The following is a 10,955-nucleotide window of genomic DNA, read 5'->3' as shown; positions in this document are numbered from 1 at the left end:
TTAATGGAACCATTAATTTTATTGTTCTTTTTTTCAAATCAATTTCTTTGGGTCGCATACACATATTTAGCAGATGTTATCACAGGTGCAGCGAAATGCTTATGTTTCTAGCGCCAACAGTGCAGTAATACCTAACAAACACAAAACAATGCACACAAATCCCCCCAAAATGTAAAGAAATAAATTATGAAAAATATACACTTTTTACACTGTTCGCTGATCTAAGTTGGTCTGGAAATGTCGTCTAGCTACAGTAAATTCATTATTCCTGAAGAGAATCATGATCTCTTTTCTAATCAATTTCTCCCTGTGCAGTTGTCTGAGTTATTTGAACCGGAATCCATTTATTATTTTTCCTTTGTTCCGAGTTGGGAGTGAGAGTGCTAGATTCAGGTTCTTTTTTGGCAATTTTCTCCACAGTCTATCCCTGCTGGAAGCATTTGATGCAAGGAAGTGTTAGTGTAAGAAAGCCTATTGATTTCCTGACACAGGCCATATGAATACACTCCGTTCTGACAGCCCAAGTCGCTGAGCTTTTCTTCAGGTCATGTGAGGTGTTTCTTTGATAGGATCAGACATTGCAATGAAAAAACAGAATCCTTACCATTATTGGGGCTAACATGAAGACAATTAGTGGTCCTCTGTAGCTCAGTTGGTAGAGCATGGCGCTTGTAACGCCAGGGTAGTGGGTTCGATCCCCGGGACCACCCATACGTAAAAATGTATGCACACATGACTGTAAGTCGCTTTGGATAAAAGCGTCTGCTAAATGGCATATTATTATATTATAATTAGTCAGATATGTTTATGCTGTATAGCCAACTTCTATGGTCATTGCCTTGGTCATTGTTTGGCCATGATAACGACAAGAGGAGTTTGCTATAAAGCACAGAATTTGGACCAGGCTAAGAGACAATATCAATGTCTAGACTACATACTGTCAAATACTTAATTCCAGTTTCATTCTCTTTTTCCAGATGGACTGGCTCACACCAGAGATATGAAGTGTGTTATGTGAAGCCAAGGTGTCATCCCACCTTGCAGGTGGTGGGGAGAGATGCTGCATTCTGTTGCCATGACAGTGGAAGTCCTCTTTGTTATGTTGTTTCTGACCTGTACTCAGTGTAATCCCGTGGCAGACTTGTCAGTGAGCCGGGAACGCTTGGAGCGTGTCCTGACCCAGGCCAGAGAGGACAAGCAGGACAAGCAGCAGGCCTCAGTGGGGGCGCTCAGCTACAGCACCCAACAGCGGCTGGAGGAGATCAGCTTCATGGGCCTGGAGGCCAACAGAGGGGCAAGCAATATAACCTCTGTCAACAGATCCAGGCCAAACTCCATCTCCCAGAAACTTGCTGGATCCAAGGGTGGGAAGGCATCACAGGAGTTGTGGGAAGAGCAAGAGGGGGGCCTGAGCCGAGTAGACGAGGGTCCCACGAGTGAAACAAATCTCTCTCTTGACGCTAACGATGAGTACGCATATCCAGATTACAGGGGGAAGGGCTGCATGGATGAGAGTGGCTTTGTGTTTGCCATTGGGGAGACGTTTACCCCAGGGCCCTCCACATGCCCTTGCCTCTGCACGGACGAGGGACCCCTGTGTGCCAAGCCTGAATGTCCCAAAGTTCACCCTCGCTGCATCCGGGTGGACACCAGCCAGTGCTGTCCAGAGTGCAAGGAGAAGAAGAACTACTGTGAGTTCAGGGGAAAGGTCTACACAATGCTACAAGAGTTTAAGGTGAGTCTGGAAATGATATCTTTAAAGGTTCACAGGGTCTTATTCTCTAGGAACCAAACATAAGCAAACGAGCCAAAACGAGAATGGATTACCTGAACGTGTCCAATAAGAAACGCTTGTGTTTGTCATCCGTTGCAAAACGTTTTTCTACATGAATACAACCCAGGTGATGATGACATCCTTAGGCAGCCTCTTTCATAGTGCTATTTAATTTAAATATGTTTTCTTGTGACAGTGTTCTTGTGACAGTCTGTGCTTCAAGAGATCGACCTCTGAATTGAAAAGAAACTCCAGCACACTGATGATCTAGTAGCCGATTAAACTGTAGGATTTAGGATGGAGTTGAGCGGCAACTTGTGTGGGCAGACTGGAGCTCCGACGTCACATAAAATGAATTACACACGACCAGTGGTTGAAAAAGTACCCAATTATCATACTTGAGTAAAAGTAAAGATACCTTAATAGAAAATGACTCAAGTAAAAGTGAAAGTCATCCAGTAAAATACTAGTTTAGTAAAAGTCTAACAGTATTTGGTTTTAAATATACTTAAGTATAAAAAGTACATGTAATTGCTAAATATACTTAAGTATCAAAAGTAAAAGTATAAATCTTTTCAAATTCCTCATATTAAGCAACCCAGACGGCACCTTTTTCTTTTTCTTTTCTTTTTTTTACGGATAGCAAGGGGCACACGCCAACACTCAGACATAATTTACAAATGAAGCATGTGTGTTCAGTGAGTCTGCCAGATCAGAGGCAGTAGGGATGACCAGGGATGTTCCCTTGATAAGTGTGTGAATTGGACCATTTTTCTTTCCTGCTAAGCATTCAAAATGTAACAATTACTTTTGGATGTCAGGGTGTATGAGTAAAAGTTAAAGCTGTCAAAAATATTATAAATAGTAAAGTAGAGTACAGATAACCCAAAAAACTACGATAAAGTATTTTTACTTAAGTACTTTACACCTCTGCACACAACATTGTTCTGTGTAATTGCGAGCTATTCTTTGAATGCTGAAATGACGTCGGAGCTCCAGTCCACCCATATAAGTCGCCGCTCAACTCCATCGTAAATCGTGGACTTTAGTCGGCTGGTAATCTAGATGCTCCACAGTTTTAATGGATCTTGTTACCAACGTTTCGGTCTCAGTAGACCTTCCATCGGGGAAACTGTTGATAGATTGCCAGTTGTATATTGTGTTTACCGTGAATACTATACCAATATACTTTTCAGTGCATCAAGCAAACAAGCAGCGAAGCACATTTATAATGGCAAAAGCCAGCATTTATTTTATTCACACAAAGTTTGGATATTACTTGGGGCTGCTAAATTGAATAGTATGTTTAAGCTTAAGAGTCATTTTGTTAATATTCTTATCTTGATATATTGTAGTCTTGGTGGAGTTATCTATTTTAAGCCAAGCCCAGGAGACCTCAAAAGGGCTTATTCCTTGATTTCTCTTAGAAGCTCCCTCCACAACTATTCCATCAGCCTTCTATTCTATCTTTGATTTAAAAAATGGTATTATATGTGACTGTTTAATGCGTCCCTTTGTGCTAGCACTGGACGGTCACACCAGGAGGTTAGGTCTAATATGGGACTTATTTCCGTTAATGCAGGGTGATACAAGCAGCTCTGTGGAGAGAGCGAGAGAGAGAGAGAGAGAGAGAGAGAGAGAGAGAGAGAGAGCGAGAGAGAGAGAGATCAGCAAGAGAGAATGGAAAGAGAGAGAAACCCACTTCCACTAAAGTAAATGGCTCCTATCCTCTGTGGATGCCTGCCTAGGGGATTAGAAACAAAGCAACAGGCAGAGCCTTGTGGTTGTACCAGTGACTCGCTCAATACTGAAGTGGTCAGATGACGCAGATGCTATGCTACAGGACTATTTTGCTAGTATATATTGGAATATGTTCTGTGATTTAACTAATGGCATTGAGGAGTATACCACCTCACTCACCGGCTTCATCAATAAGTGCATTGACGACGTCGTCCCCACAGTGACCGTACGTACATATCCCAACCAGAAGCCATGGATTACAGGCAACATCAGCACCGAGCTAAAGGCTAGAGCTGCTGCTTTCAAGGAGCAGGACACTAATCCGGACGCTTACAGTGGGGAAAAAAAGTATTTAGTCAGCCACCAATTGTGCAAGTTCTCCCACTTAAAAAGATGAGAGAGGCATGTAATTTTCATCATAGGTACACGTCAACTATGACAGACAAAATGAGAAAAAAAAATCCAGAAAATCACATTGTAGGATTTTTTATGAATTTATTTGCAAATTATGGTGGAAAATAAGTATTTGGTCAATAACAAAAGTTTCTCAATACTTTGTTATATACCCTTTGTTGGCAATGACACAGGTCACACGTTTTCTGTAAGTCTTCACAAGGTTTTCACACACTGTTGCTGGTATTTTGGCCCATTCCTCCATGCAGATCTCCTCTAGAGCAGTGATGTTTTGGGGCTGTCGCTGGGCAACACGGACTTTCAACTCCCTCCAAAGATTTTCTATGGGGTTGAGATCTGGAGACTGGCTAGGCCACTCCAGGACCTTGAAATGCTTTTTACGAAGCCACTCCTTTGTTGGCCGGGCGGTGTGTTTGGGATCATTGTCATGCTGAAAGACCCAGCCACGTTTCATCTTCAATGCGCTTGCTGATGGAAGGAGGTTTTCACTAAAAATCTCACGATACATGGCCCCATTCATTCTTTCCTTTACACGGATCAGTCGTCCTGGTCCCTTTGCAGAAAAACAGCCCCAAAGCATGATGTTTCCACCCCCATGCTTCACAGTAGGTATGGTGTTCTTTGGATGCAACTCAGCATTCTTTGCCCTCCAAACACGACGAGTTGAGTTTTTACCAAAAAGTTCTATTTTGGTTTCATCTGACCATATGACATTCTCCCAATCCTCTTCTGGATCATCCAAATGCACTCTAGCAAACTTCAGATGGGCCTGGACATGTACTGGCTTAAGCAGGGGGACACGTCTTGCACTGCAGGATTTGAGTCCCTGGCGGCTTAGTGTGTTACTGATGGTAGGCTTTGTTACTTTGGTCCCAGACCTCTGCAGGTCATTCACTAGGTCCCCCCGTGTAGTTCTGGGATTTTTGCTCACCGTTCTTGTGATCATTTTGACCCCACGGGGTGAGATCTTGCGTGGAGCCCCAGATCGAGGGAGATTATCAGTGGTCTTGTATGTCTTCCATTTCCTAATAATTGCTCCCACAGTTGATTTCTTCAAACCAAGCTGCTTACCTATTGCAGATTCAGTCTTCCCAGCCTGGTGCAGGTCTACAATTTTGTTTCTGGTGTCCTTTGACAGCTCTTTGGTCTTGGCCATAGTGGAGTTTGGAGTGTGACTGTTTGAGGTTGTGGACAGGTGTCTTTTATACTGATAACAAGTTCAAACAGGTGCCATTAATACAGGTAACGAGTGGAGGACAGGGGAGCCACTTAAAGAAGAAGTTACAGGTCTGTGAGAGCCAGAATTCTTGCTTGTTTGTAGGTGACCAAATACTTATTTTCCACCATAATTTGCAAATAAATTCATTAAAAATCCTACAATGTGATTTTCTGGAAAAAAAAATCTCAATTTGTCTGTCATAGTTGACGTGTACCTATGATGAAAATTACAGGCCTCTCTCATCTTTTTAAGTGGGAGAACTTGCACAATTGGTGGCTGACTAAATACCCCACTGGATAAGAAGTCCCGCTATGCCCTCAGACGAACTATCAAACAGGCAAAGCGTAAATACAGGACTAAGATTGAATCCTACTACACCGGCTCTGACGCTCATCGGATGTGGCAGGGCTGGCAAACGATTATGGACTACAAAGGGAAACCCAGTCGCGAGCTTCCCAGTGACGCGAGCCTACCAGATGAGCTAAATGCCTTTTATGCACGCTTCAAGGCAAGCAACACTGAAGCATGCATGAGAGCACCAGCTGTTCCGGACGACTGTGTGATCACGCTCTCTGTAGCCAATGTGAGCAAGACCTTTAAACAGGTCAACATTCACAAGGCCGCGGGGCCAGATGGATTACCAGGGCGTGTACTCAGAGCATGCGTGGATCAACTGGCAAGTGTCTTCACTGACATTTTCAACCTCTCCCTGACCGAGTCTATAATACCCACATGTTTCAAGCAGACCACCATAGTCCCTGTGCCCAAGAATGTGACGATAACCTGCCTAAATGACTACCGCCCCGTAGCACTCACGTCGGTAGCCATGAAGTGCTTTGAAAAGCTGGTCATGGCACACATCAACACCATCATCCTGGAAACCCTAGACCCACTACAATTTGTATACCGCCCCAACAGATCCACAGATGATGCAATCTCAATCGCACTCCACACTGCCCTTTCCCACCTGGACAAAAGGAACACCTATGTGAGAATGGTGTTCGTTGACTACAGCTCAGCGTTCAACACCATAGTGCCCACAAAGCTAATCACTAAGCTAAGGACCCTGGGACTAAACACTTCCCTCTGCAATTGGATTCTGGACTTCTTGACAGGTCGCCCCCAGGTGGTAAGGGTAGGCAACAACACATCTGCCACGCTGATCCTCAACACGGGGGCCCCTCAGGGGTGCATGCTTAGTCCCCTCCTGTACTCCCTGTTCACCCACGACTGCGTGGCATTGCACAACTCCAACACCATCATTAAGTTTGCTGATGACACAACAGTGGTAGGCCTGATCACTGACAATGATGAGACAGCCTATAGGGAGGAGGTCAGAGACCTGGCAGTGTGGTGCCAGGACAACAACCTCTCCCTCAATGTGAGCAAGACAAAGGAGATGATCATGGACTACAGGAAAAGGAGGGCCGAACAGGCCCCCATTAACATCGACGGGGCTGTAGTGGAGCGTGTCGAGAGTTTCAAGTTCCTTGGTGTCCACATCACCAACAAACTATCATGGTCCAAACACACCAAGACAGTCGTGAATAGGGCACGACAACACCTTTTCTCCCTCAGGAGACTGAAAAGATTTTGCATGGGTCCCCACATCCTCAAAAAGTTATACAGCTGCACCACCGAGAGCATCCTGACCGGTTGCATCACCGCCTGGTATAGCAAATGCTCAGCATCTGACCGTACGGCGCTACAGAGGGTAGTACGTATGGCCCAATACATCACTGGGGCTAAGCTTCCTGCCATCCAGGACCCATATACAGCTGCGGGAAAAATTAAGAGACCACTGCAAAATTATCAGTTTCTCTGGTTTTACTATTTATAGGTATGTGTTTGGGTAAAAATTACATTTTTGTTTTATTCTATAAACTACTGACAACATTTCTCCCAAATTCCAAATAAAAATATTGTCATTTAGAGCATGTATTTGCAGAAAATGACAACTGGTCAAAATAACAAAAAATATGCAGTGTTGTCAGACCTCGAATAATGCAAAGACAATAAGTTCATGTTCATTTTTAAACAACACAATAGTAATGTTTTAACTTAGGAAGAGTTCAGAAATCAATATTTGGTGGAATAACCCTGATTTTCAATCACAGCTTTCATGCGTCTTGGCATGCTCTCCACCAGTCTTTCACATTGATGTTGGGTGACTTTATGCCACTCCTGGTGCAAAAATTCAAGCAGCTCGGCTTTGTTTGATGGTTTGTGACCATCCATCTTCCTCTTGATCACATTCCAGAAGTTTAAATGGGGTTCAGGTCTGGAGATTGGGCTGGCCATGACAGGGTCTTGATCTGGTGGTCCTCCAACCACACCTTGATTGGCCTAGCTGTGTGGCATGGCGCATTGTCCTGCTGAAAAAAACAATCCTCAGAGTTGGGGAACAATGTCAGAGCAAAAGGAAGCAAGTTTTCTTCCAGGACAACCTTGTACGTGGCTTGATTCATGCGTCCTTCACAAAGACAAATCTGCCCGATTCCAGTCTTGCTGAAGCACCCCCAGATCATCACCGATCCTCCACCAAATTTCACAGTGGGTGCGAGACACTGTGGCTTGTAGGCCTCTCCAGGTCTCCGTCTAACCATTAGATGACCAGGTGTTGGGCAAAGCTGAAAATTGGACTCATCAGAGAAGATGACCTTACTCCAGTCCTCTACAGTCCAATCCTTATGGTATTTTGCAAACCTCAGCCTGGCTCTTCTTTGCTTCTCATTGATGAAGGGCTTTTTTCTAGCTTTGCACGACTTTAGCCCTGCCCCTAGGAGCCTGTTTCGAACCGTCCTCGCCGTGCACTTCACCCCAGCTGCCATTTGCCAATCTTTTTGTAGGTCACTTGATGTCATCCTACGGTTGTTGAGTGACATTCGAATGAGTTGGCGGTCATCCCGGTCAGTAGCTTTGTTGTCCCCAATGTCTGCTGCTTGACCTTGTTCTTATGAACCGCCGTCTTTGAAATGTTAAGGATGGAAGCAACCTGACGCTCACTGTATCCCTCTGCCAGTAAAGCCAGAATTGAACCTTTCTTTTCCTCACTCAAAACTTTCCTTTTCAACTCTTTTGACATGGTCAATAGTAATTTTTTGATTAATATTACTTTAGAGGTACTATTAGCACTGTTTTTGCCATCCAGCTGGTCCTATTGCAAGAGGATAGTGATGACCACAGCAGTGGTTTTTATACTTTTCCTCGTTAAATAAGATTTGGTTCATGTGATCACCTAATCAGTAGCTAATTCAGTAGAATGAGGTGTGCCTGTGCTGGAATTCAACAGACACTGGAATGGAATGGCTGTCATATATGTAGAGATGCTGATTTAAGAAACATTTGCAGTAGTCTCTTAATTTTTTCCAGAGCTGTATACAGTGGGGAAAAAAAGTATTTAGTCAGCCACCAATTGTGCAAGTTCTCCCACTTAAAAAGATGAGAGAGGCCTGTAATTTTCATCATAGGTACACGTCAACTATGACAGACAAATTGAGAATTTTTTTTCCAGAAAATCACATTGTAGGATTTTTAATGAATTTATTTGCAAATTATGGTGGAAAATAAGTATTTGGTCACCTACAAACAAGCAAGATTTCTAACTCTCACAGACCTCTAACTTCTTCTTTAAGAGGCTCCTCTGTCCTCCACTCGTTACCTGTATTAATGGCACCTGTTTGAACTTGTTATCAGTATAAAAGACACCTGTCCACAACCTCAAACAGTCACACTCCAAACTCCACTATGGCCAAGACCAAAGAGCTGTCAAAGGACACCAGAAACAAAATTGTAGACCTGCACCAGGCTGGGAAGACTGAATCTGCAATAGGTAAGCAGCTTGGTTTGAAGAAATCAACTGTGGGAGCAATTATTAGGAAATGGAAGACATACAAGACCACTGATAATCTCCCTCGATCTGGGGCTCCATACAAGATCTCACCCCGTGGGGTCAAAATGATCACAAGAACGGTGAGCAAAAATCCCAGAAACACACGGGGGGACCTAGTGAATGACCTGCAGAGAGCTGGGACCAAAGTAACAAAGCCTACCATCAGTAACACACTACGCCGCCAGGGACTCAAATCATGCAGTGCCAGACGTGTCCCCCTGCTTAAGCCAGTACATGTCCAGGCCCGTCTGAAGTTTGCTAGAGTGCATTTGGATGATCCAGAAGAGGATTGGGAGAATGTGATATGGTCAGATGACTTTTTGGTAAAAACTCAACTCGTCGTGTTTGGAGGACAAATAATGCTGAGTTGCATCCAAAGAACACCATACCTACTGTGAAGCATGGGAGTGGAAACATCATGCTTTGGGGCTGTTTTTCTGCAAAGGGACCAGGACGACTGATCCGTGTAAAGGAAAGAATGAATGGGGCCATGTATCGTGAGATTTTGAGTGAAAACCTCCTTCCATCAGCAAGGGCATTGAAGATGAAACGTGGCTGGGTCTTTCAGCATGACAATGATCCCAAACACACCGCCCGGGCAACGAAGGAGTGGCTTCGTTAGAAGCATTTCAAGGTCCTGGAGTGGCCTAGCCAGTCTCCAGATCTCAACCCCATAGAAAATCTTTGGAGGGAGTTGAAAGTCCGTGTTGCCCAGCGACAGCCCCAAAACATCACTGCTCTAGAGGAGATCTGCATGGAGGAATGGGCCAAAATACCAGCAACAGTGTGTGAAAACCTTGTGAAGACTTACAGAAAACGTTTGACCTGTGTCATTGCCAACAAAGTGTATATAACAAAGTATTGAGAAACTTTTGTTAGTGACCAAATACTTATTTTCCACCATAATTTGCAAATAAATTCATTAAAAATCCTACAATGTGATTTTCTGGATTTTTTTTCCTCATTTTGTCTGTCATAGTTGACGTGTACCTATGATGAAAATTACAGGCCTCTCTCATCTTTTTAAGTGGGAGAACTTGCACAATTGGTGGCTACTTTTTTTTCCCCACTGTATAGGCGGGGTCAGAGGAAGGCCCAAACAATTGTCAAAGACTCCAGTCACCCACGTCATAGACTATTCTCTCTACTACCGCACGGCAAGCGGTACCGGAGCGCCAGCTTCTACCCCCAAGCTATAAGACTGCTGAACAATTAATAAATGGCCACCCGGACTATTTTCATTGTCGCCCCCCCCCCCCCCCGCTGCTACTCGCTGTTTATTATCACTTTACCCCAACCTACATGTACAAACTACCTCGACTAATCTGTACCCCCGCACATTGACTCGGTACCGGTACCCCCTTTATATAGCCCCGCTATTGTTACGTAATTTTATTTTGTTACTTTTTATTTTTTACTTTAGTTTATTTGTAAATATTTTCTTAACTCTATTTCTTTAACTGCATTGTTGGTTAAGGGCTTGTAAGTAAGCATTTCACGGTAAGGTCCACCTACACCTGTTGTATTCGGCGCATGTGATTTGATTTGATTGCTGTGTTCTGCGGCGGTACAGTAAGTGGCATCTCTCTCTTGCCGTTTTTCACATTGGAGTGCCGGGCAGAAGCTCGAGCCGCTCTGCAATCGACTTGATCCATGCTGTTAGGATTAACCTATGTTCTCTGATTAAAAGGAAATGCTCACATGGCCACAAGTGGCTTCAGACTAAAGCCTACATCTCCAGTCAAGGGGGGTGACTTGGTTGAAGGCATATTGTCGACACGAGTTGCATCATACGGTCTTAGGCCCTTGTTTTTCTCCAATACTTTCAGACATGGAATGCTCCATTAATCAAACTGTTCTCTCTTGTTCACAAAGCAACACATTTGAAGCTTCTATCTTCTGTTTCCAACTGAGCA

The 10,955-nt window shown here is 44.0% G+C and overlaps 1 protein-coding gene across 1 annotated transcript in view; it reads left to right on the top strand.

Annotated features, from left to right (window-relative positions):
* Nucleotides 1-1,057: 1,057 nt before the first annotated feature.
* The window catches only part of LOC311146196 (brorin-like), a gene marked incomplete at both ends in the record, with an annotated part of 35,011 nt that continues 25,113 nt past the window's right edge, over nucleotides 1,058-10,955 (top strand). Inside the window, one exon of the mRNA XM_084182699.1 lies at nucleotides 1,058-1,735. Within this exon, the coding sequence (XP_084038825.1) occupies nucleotides 1,058-1,735 (678 nt within the window). The remainder of the gene's footprint in view (nucleotides 1,736-10,955) is intronic.

The sequence above is a fragment of the Coregonus lavaretus genome, assembly GCF_964263955.1.
Source record: "Coregonus lavaretus genome assembly, chromosome: 1".
Classification (NCBI taxonomy): Eukaryota; Metazoa; Chordata; class Actinopteri; order Salmoniformes; family Salmonidae; genus Coregonus; species Coregonus lavaretus.
This window is presented reverse-complemented; position numbering and strand designations above follow the sequence as displayed.